This window comes from Formica exsecta, unplaced genomic scaffold (assembly GCF_003651465.1).
Source record: "Formica exsecta isolate Colony F162 unplaced genomic scaffold, ASM365146v1 scaffold365, whole genome shotgun sequence".
In the NCBI taxonomy this organism is placed as follows: Eukaryota; Metazoa; Arthropoda; class Insecta; order Hymenoptera; family Formicidae; genus Formica; species Formica exsecta.
The window spans coordinates 740,128-749,149 of NW_021850897.1; the positions used below are offsets into that span (position 1 = coordinate 740,128).

The 9,022-nt window shown below is 29.1% G+C and overlaps 2 protein-coding genes across 2 annotated transcripts in view; one reads left to right on the forward strand and one right to left on the reverse strand.

Moving 5' to 3' along the window:
• The window catches only part of LOC115239116 (serine/threonine-protein kinase N), a 27,662-nt gene extending 20,232 nt beyond the window's left edge, over nucleotides 1-7,430 (forward strand). Inside the window, exons 12-18 of the mRNA XM_029813471.1 lie at nucleotides 1,143-1,310; nucleotides 1,807-2,124; nucleotides 2,218-2,369; nucleotides 2,453-2,672; nucleotides 2,759-2,866; nucleotides 2,940-3,080; nucleotides 3,249-7,430. Of these exons, the coding sequence (XP_029669331.1) occupies nucleotides 1,143-1,310; nucleotides 1,807-2,124; nucleotides 2,218-2,369; nucleotides 2,453-2,672; nucleotides 2,759-2,866; nucleotides 2,940-3,080; nucleotides 3,249-3,392 (1,251 nt within the window). The 3' untranslated portion in view covers nucleotides 3,393-7,430. The remainder of the gene's footprint in view (nucleotides 1-1,142; nucleotides 1,311-1,806; nucleotides 2,125-2,217; nucleotides 2,370-2,452; nucleotides 2,673-2,758; nucleotides 2,867-2,939; nucleotides 3,081-3,248) is intronic.
• On the reverse strand, nucleotides 7,271-8,731 carry LOC115239115 (tRNA-splicing endonuclease subunit Sen15-like). Its single transcript, XM_029813470.1, has 4 exons — nucleotides 8,515-8,731; nucleotides 8,334-8,415; nucleotides 8,066-8,237; nucleotides 7,271-7,970 (listed from the first exon to the last, which is right to left on the reverse strand). The coding sequence occupies exons 1-4, from the start codon at nucleotides 8,536-8,538 to the stop codon at nucleotides 7,691-7,693; spliced, it is 558 nt and encodes a 185-aa protein (XP_029669330.1). The 5' UTR covers nucleotides 8,539-8,731; the 3' UTR covers nucleotides 7,271-7,690.
• Between the last annotated feature and the right edge of the window lie 291 nt (nucleotides 8,732-9,022).

The following is a 9,022-nucleotide window of genomic DNA, read 5'->3' on the forward strand; positions in this document are numbered from 1 at the left end:
CCTCGATAGAAGATAAGCCCGAGACTCCCGGCGAAGTGCCTGATCCGGAGAAAGGTGGACTAGGCGGTGCGCGGCCTTTGGGAATGTCAACAACTAGTAGTAGTCCAACTCTGCCACGTCCTCCGGAGCATCCTCCCCCACCGCCACCAATTATTGTGAAGAAACCGTCTACACCTGCACCTACACCGCCTCCTAAATTAGATCAAGAGGTATGTCTCTTTGTACACATGTCTTTTTACATATAATTGTCAGTATGTTTAAATCAAATAAGTTCAAAGGTCACACATACATTGATACACGATGATATTCGGTATTTATTGCATAATATGTATTTGTCAACCTCTGCTTTTGATGTAAAGATATAAGATTGTTAATGTCGCAATTTTTTTATCATATAATTGTTATAAGTCTGCAACATGATATTATATGTGTGAAATTCAATTATATTCTAATAGCGATATGTATAATTTATTGTATTTACTTTATACATATATCTGACATAGTTTCTTATACTTTTTTAATCACTCTATAATAGGAATATGAGTAGTAATATGTATTAGAGACAATCTCTCAAGGCTGGGAATCTTGGTTATGGGCCCAAATAGTTTATAAAATGAATATATAATATGTGAAATATATATATAAAATAGATTTACTTTTTAAAGTCATAATCTAATGAATGTATTTATACTACATATATATCCTGATGCGGCATGTTATCAGATATATTATGTGTTTCTTCAATTATATAAAAAATAGTAGCATTAGTTTATATATATAATTTGTGCATTTGCTTGAAAAGAACATCTTTTAGTTATTACACAGATTTTTTTCATTAAATACACAGGCCTTTTGTTTTCTTTTGTTTTCTATCGACAGTTTATATTATATCAATTACTTCATAACGAATACAACTTTATTTTCTTGCGTTCTGCCAATTTTGAAAAAGCAACAATTTCCTTCCAAACTCCCTATGATGATAGTAGCCGGAATTTTACAGAATATAAATACGTATTTTTTCAAAATTTAAATTATATTAGCTATGTAGTAATGCATGTGTACAATTGAAACAATTCTAGTATGCAATCTAAAGTTTACTGTGATTTCAACCAAGTATTAGTGCTAAGGAGGTAGTAATGTAGTTACAGAGTGCATTAAGGGAGTTTGATTTTCTGCACAACGAGGAAAAGGGCGGGCCTCAGGGCGCAAATTTGAGGCCCCTGGTGACAGAGCCCCGCCCTGTGCTGATTGCACCACCCTCTCCACGCACACCCTCGCCCCAACCTGTCGTCGAGTTTCCTGAGGATGAGGTACATACCTCCACGTACACACAACATTGCTTTGCTTGCCGTAGTGTATGTTGCATGTAATTACTGGAGAAGAAACAAATATATTTTTTTTATTTTCAATGCTTCTATTTCACTCTATAGACTATTTTCCTTTTTATTTTCAAACAATTATACTCTTATACACTGATCTTTACTAAACTTTCAGTCTATATATGCCTCTGCATGTATTTTTAATATTATATTAATAATGTTATATAATGTTTATAGATATAATTGAGAACTATTATCATATAGAGAATTGAATAATTGAAACATTGCAGTGTGTAATCTGTGCCATTGTACTTAAGACATATTTCTGTATGAAGTGTCTTAATTTTATAATATACTAACATATGATTATCTTTGTATAGATATGTACAGGGATTATATATTTAACCAGCCTAACTTTTTAACAATGCATTGAAACATAACAACATTTGTATATATATTGTTCCAATTAAAAATTTTTATCTTTCAGGCTGTATATGAACTGCCAATCAGACCCCTTCAATACAGAGATAGTGCCTATGAGTCGAGAAGACACTCTCAGATTAATGGTATGACCCTGGAAAACTTTAGACTGCTCTCCGTACTCGGTCGTGGACATTTCGGCAAAGTGATACTATCGCAATACAGAAACACCGGAGAATATTTCGCAATCAAGGCCTTGAAGAAGGGAGATATTATAGCTAGAGACGAAGTGGAGTCATTACTGTCTGAAAAGAGAATATTCGAAGTAGCGAACACAACGCGCCATCCTTTCCTCGTAAATCTATTTGCGTGCTTTCAAACTGAGGTATCACTAACGAGATAATAATTTTTTCTCTAATGTTTCTGATGTAGTTTGTAAGACGAAAAAAAGAATAAAAAAGATGATTTTTTTTTATAGGCACATGTATGCTTTGTAATGGAATATGCGGCTGGTGGTGATCTTATGATGCATATACATGCCGATGTTTTCGGAGAGCCTCGCGCTGTGTTTTATTCAGCTTGCGTTGTTCTAGGACTACAATACTTGCACGAAAATCGCATTATTTACAGGTACATTTATCATTTGTTATCACTGTAACATGTTGTAGTAATACAATAATATATTTAACAATGTTTATGTTTTGATTTTACAGAGATTTGAAATTAGATAATCTACTATTGGATACGGAAGGTTATGTTAAAATCGCAGATTTTGGCCTATGTAAAGAAGGTATGGGATACGGAGATAAGACAGGTACTTTTTGTGGTACTCCTGAATTCTTAGCGCCTGAAGTCTTGACAGAGACTTCTTATACGCGAGCCGTAGATTGGTGGGGACTTGGAGTCTTGATCTTTGAAATGCTTGTTGGAGAGGTAAAATTTTATTATTTGTAAAATATATTATATTTCGGTCTTTTTTTCAATATTCAGATGAGATATGTAAATAAAATGTTTTTCAGTCTCCTTTCCCAGGTGATGATGAGGAAGAAGTGTTTGACTCCATTGTAAACGATGAAGTACGATATCCACGATTTCTTTCTTTGGAAGCGATAGCAATCATGAGAAGAGTAAGCATTTTTAATTTTTGTTTATTATGTCATTTCAATCCATATCTTTTATCCACATATTCTGCTATTACAGTTGTTAAGGAAGAATCCAGACAGAAGATTAGGTAGCAGCGAAAGAGACGCGGAAGACGTTAAAAAACAAGCATTTTTCAGACACATTACTTGGGATGATCTGCTTCTAAGACGTGTGAAACCACCTTTTGTACCAGTAATCGTAAGTATCGATTTTGTTTAATGTTTTATCATTGTATAAAATTTGAATACGTAAGGTAATATCTCTCTATTAGTACAAATTAAATTTTAAATATTGATTGCGTAATTAGTATCAGATCAGAGATTAGATTTTAACATTCTCATATGAAAAATGTTTCTTTGTTATTAGCATTCGGTGGAAGATGTAAGTAATTTTGATGAAGAATTTACATCAGAGAAGCCACATCTAACGCCTCCGAAAGATCCTCGGCCTCTCAGTGACTTAGAACAAGGCCTGTTTAAAGACTTTACTTATATGGCTGATTGGTGCTAGCCATTAATATCTCGGAGCGAATGGAAATATCAGCATGTCATAATTGAAGAAAAAGTTGCTTTTACTACTGCAAAATGAAATTTTTTGCGCAACTGCGTTAATGCAGTTTGTTTATCTGAGCAATATATATATATATTATATCATATATCTCTCATCATGTATACATATTTCTCATTTTTTAATACTATATTAACGATCGCAGTCGAACAGATTTACAAGAGAAATTTTTTATCGAATCTCAGGTTTTCTCCATTATGATGCTTTTAATAGGTACTTGGTACATACTTGGAGTTTACAATCTCCAGTTTTATATTAAATAACATATGTATGCAGATATAGATCATTGTTTATGATAATACAGTTGATGAGATACAATAGTGCTGTCAATATCCAAGAATATCATATTGTTATTTCGGATATTATCCAGGTACATTGTCAAATTTGATGTAAGTATCGAATATTGAGAAACTATACATAGGCTATTAATAAATTAGAATGTTTTGATTAATCGATTCTGTTTATCATTCTGTGTATAAAAATATTAGATGAGATGATTATAAAATAAAAGATCACGTTTTTTATGAGATTATTGAAAATTAAATACTATATATGCTACACACAGACATGATAGGCTAACAAAAATTTAAACTCTGTTTATTTCATAGCCGACTGATTTGTTCGAAAAAAGTCGTAACATGTCAACTTTGTTTCTGTGAGGGATCTAGGATTATTATAAATTCAATTGTGCTATTTTGTTTTTGTTGTATAATAAGTATTTCTTCAAAAATTTTAAATGGCGATAGAAGTCAAATAACGCATTATTTAAAAAAATTTTTCTTTTTTTTTTTTTACAACTGTTTGCTTATTTGAATTTGTTATAAATAAAATTTTTTTGAGAAATCAGATTTTTTTGTGGAAGTTTTAGGTACAAAAATTGAAAATTTTTTCGGCTGTGGATAACTAGTACCTGGGTATAAAAATAATGCGATTTATATTGACAGTACTAATATGTAAATAAACTCTAAATATTCTTGAAACTGATTAAAAAATTCTCATCAAATATGTTAAGCAAAGAAAAAAGTAATGAAGCCTACCAATCTTTTGACAAAGAAATTTTTTCGCATAAAAATGGAAATAATTTTAAACTATATGTGCACAGAAGTGATCTCTCCAAACACTGTCCTGTCACTAGCATTAGATATGTCCCATTATACTTTTACGCGAAGATGTATTATTTTCAACATTTTGTTATCTATATATACTACTATTATGTACAGTAACACACGCGATTACTCGAAGATTTTATATATCCCTGTAGGACTTAGGAAAAAAAGGATAATCATAATGCAAACAATAATTAACACATTCATAGAGAAAACATAAAATAAATCAAAATGTAGCTAAACTTGCTCATGCTCATGTGATAAATAATTGAAATCGAAATGGCGCTATATATATATGCAACAATAATGATCATTATACAGGTAATATTCATGCGCTTTTTAATTAAACTTATCATTCTATTCGTTCTTATCATTCTTATCGTACTATTCATTATAATAATTGGAAATTCATTTACATATAGCTAATCTTGTGCAAGATTATGGTGACTTTAGACAATATGAGCTCTATGACATTGTGTGAAGCAGCATGTTTATATCATATATCAGAATCTTTTAAGTTTGTTTAACATATATCCAATTATATATTTACTATATTTCGTTATTTTAGTTATGTACATTCATATTATAGTTTATGAGATAAGATAATTTTACTAATATGTGCTAAATATATATTATGTATATATAAATATATAACCAAATATTTTGCGGAGAGGATAATAATGGATGATATTTCTATATTTAATAGCTCGAATATTGTGGTGTAGTATTATACTATCAATATTTTAACTAAGTTTGCCACACAAAAGATACTATTGTAAGACAAGTTCATATTCTGATATCAACATATATTCGAACGTTTTTTAAGATTTGGTTCTGATTTTGTAGATGATTTGTGAAAACTATGTTGAAGTAGTTGTTAAATTTTACATTTGTGAAAGAAGCTTGTAAATTAACTTTTCTTCTAATAATTGTAAAACTTTTCTATGATTTACATACAATCATTTTAATATTTAATAATTAATCCTTTATAGAAAATTTAATCGTTTCTAGAACTTTCATACACACACAAATATTGTACAATCTAAATTGAATTTATGGTATGTTTTATTCATTTTTTAAAAAGTGCCTAATAGACATCTTTTAAGAAATGAATGAAGCATACCATGTAGGCACTGCCTACATGATAATTGGACGATTTTTAATAACACGCAATATAACTAGAAAATTTGTTGGATGTTAATGAGATAATTGTATATAAACTTTTTGATTTGTCATATATTTTTATCTTATAATTATACGAGAAATTGAAAATTGAATTACGAACCTTATAAATATAAATAAGAGAAGGAATATTTTAAATAAAACTTGGTAGATTTTATACAAATCGTGTATAAAATGATGTAACTTATTTAATTTTATTTAAAGATTAAACTTTATTTTTAATTTTCATTATACAATCACAGAATGTTTTTTATCAAAATCTATTAATTATAATCTCTCTCTCTATTCTATTTTATTTTATTAATTACAAATATCGCTTGTGGAAAGCTCGTTATATCGATGAAATCGACCAAGTTTTATCTGCAATATCTCTCATTTAAAATCAATAATGCATACATAAATAATCTTTAGAATTATTCGTAAAATTTGTTAATATCAAGCATTTTACATAATACGAAAATTAATTGTATCACTAGTGATAGATTCGAGTACCTCTTGAGATCTAGTTGCCTTACTGCAGTTATGTGGATTGATAACCACTTTTTGGTATCTATTTTATATATAATTCTTATACACAGGAGAAGGATGGATTTAGATCTATAGAAATATTGACGATCGATTTTGAACACACTGTATAATAGTGGCAACTCAGAAGATGTGAATAATTCACACAGAATCTTTAATGTGCCTGTTTTTTATACATTATTTTTGTATGTAAGTTTTAAAATCTAATCTTTTCGCACATATATAATGTGGCTTTCTGAAATAAGGAATTTACTCAAATTTACACATTCAACAATAAAACAGACAGAGAAAAGTGTGGGGCATGTTTACAATTACTAAAGATTCGTCACATGTGAGATTATTAGCTTAATTCGTAAAGCAATTGAAACAAATTTAAATTTTGCATTTACATTAAGATTGCTTAAATTTTGCAAAAGTATGTAAGATCATCATGTAGATACTTATCGATACATATACACATTACTTTTATATCTTGGAGCGTTTAACAATACCATTTTTTTTTACATAGCTCTCAACTGCCCCAAACTATATAAAAATCTTATAAACAATTTCAGATGAAAATATTTTTATGTCAAAGTGAAATATCATTTTCATGACTTGGATTTTACATCGTAACTTGATATACATTATAAGAAAACATCATCATGTGTATTAATTATTTTTCATTGATATTACATGCAGCTTTGCAGAAATTAAATTATTTAACAACTTTGGGATATGTGTGGTCGAAAACGCGGTGATTCAAAGACTCAGAATATGTATATATAAACAAATATCGTATGGTCTTTGTTTTTGTAGATAAATTTACTTTTAATTCATAAGGATTTTTATTAAGTTATATTATTTCGTTACATATTTTTTATATATACATAATATTTCATAGCATTACTAGACATAAGTTTAGTTATAAACTCTGTTCGTTGTAATTATAATTAGTTTTACAATAAGCAAAGAAAAAATTATGTGCCTCGTATTTTGTAGTGTCTACTAATTAATACACGAGAGTACTATGGCTAGATGAAGATTTAATTTATTCAATGCATATATATTTGCAGTGGCAGCTTATTACATATCACTTTATTAAACAATTATATGCAATCCTTAGAAGTATTCCCAAAATCTACATTATACGCGCGCATATGTGAAAATTACTTTAAAAAATAAATATTAAAAATATACAACATTATACTTTTCATCTACACCCTTTCATCATCACATTTTGTTATTTATGCTTTACAAAAAATATGTTAACTATTTCCTTCTATATATCACTTTTGTATATTTCTTAGGTAAAGAGAACAGCCTTAAAAATTTTAATAGATTCATATATAAGCTATAAATATGACAATATCAAAAAGAAATAAACACAGTAATACAATAAGCAAATATATATTACATGATAATTCAATATTATGTATAGAAAAAGTATCATAATATCTCCAAACTGGAATCTGTATTCGATGATTCTACAGCAGCGCTTGGACCAGAATTAGAATTTTGATCTTTAGTTTCATGAGCAATAACTATAGTTTTTGCTAATTCATATAAATTTGACGTGTTTCTTCGGATTTCTGTCTCCAAATTATATTTCTTCTCTTCTCTTTCTTTCAGTTGTTTAGTTGCTTCTGGCGCTGCTGGCTTTATAAGACCTGCGCTTATTGTATACAAAACACTGCTGCTATCCTCAGATTTAAATACAAATGTCAATCTGTTGGATTAAATTTGTTATTTATATAAGTGTGGATAGAAATCATTATAGGAAAATATCAAAGATATACATGAACATCAAAATCCTGAAATTACCGTTCATTTTGCAATGCCTGTTGCATCTTCTCAATTTTATCAATAGAAATGCTGTATTTGGTTGGCCAAGGTATATAGATTTCTAGCGAAGAATGCTCACTTTTCTTCACCTCGAGATAGAATAGTTCAAGTTCCTCCTTATACTTATATTTGACATCCCAGAATCGTTTCACTGTAAATCACGATAGCAATAAATTGTATGTAAATTTATAACTTAATTATATATACTCTCTCTCTCTCTCTGTATTGTCAAAACTGTATACAATACCTTCACATAGTTCAATGTAGACATAAAAGGCAGTACTTGTTTTCACAGGATCGTTACAACCGAATTTGCACAAGTGATAATACTGTAAGCATGAGAAAATAAGAATATTTAACATTCTTACAAAAACTTGGATTGCATACATCTTATTTTTTGGTTATTTAAATTAAATACAATTACTCACACTAGGATGATATATGTCATACATTTTTTCATAAACGTGAAATTTCGTCTTCCGTCTTTCTACGAAATCAGATTATCATTCACCGCGCATCGTGGCTTGAAAAAATACAAAAAACAAACAGTAGAATACATTTACACATTTCCAAATCACCCGCAACGTTATTTCATGCCATAAGATTCGAGATTCGAGTCCATCTAGTGTTCAAGGTATATGCTAAAAACATTATCCGAAGAGTACGATTACTTACCTTTCGAGTTGAAATGCAATTTTTTAGAATCATGTAAAGATGTCATTGCATAGAAGATAGAAGACAGCTCAAATAAAAAGAAAAGAAATAAAAATAAGACAGAACAGCTGGAATATATATAGTGCTAATTTTTTAGATATAGTTATATTTAAAAAGATCAGTCTTATTGTGTTTTGTGTGTTACTGTATTAATTTATTATAAGTTTCATAGGTCATTTATAGCCAAAAGAATATTTTAATAATATTTTTAAATATAATGTA

Excerpts from the sequence above, each read along its gene's own strand:
- LOC115239115 (XM_029813470.1), bottom strand. The coding sequence starts at position 8,538 with ATGTATGACATATATCATCCTAGT. Across the intron at positions 8,238-8,333 it reads CTACATTGAACTATGTGAAG|TGAAACGATTCTGGGATGTC; the intron begins GTATTGTATACA and ends CGTGATTTACAG. Across the intron at positions 7,971-8,065 it reads CAGGCATTGCAAAATGAACG|ATTGACATTTGTATTTAAAT; the intron begins GTAATTTCAGGA and ends TTAATCCAACAG.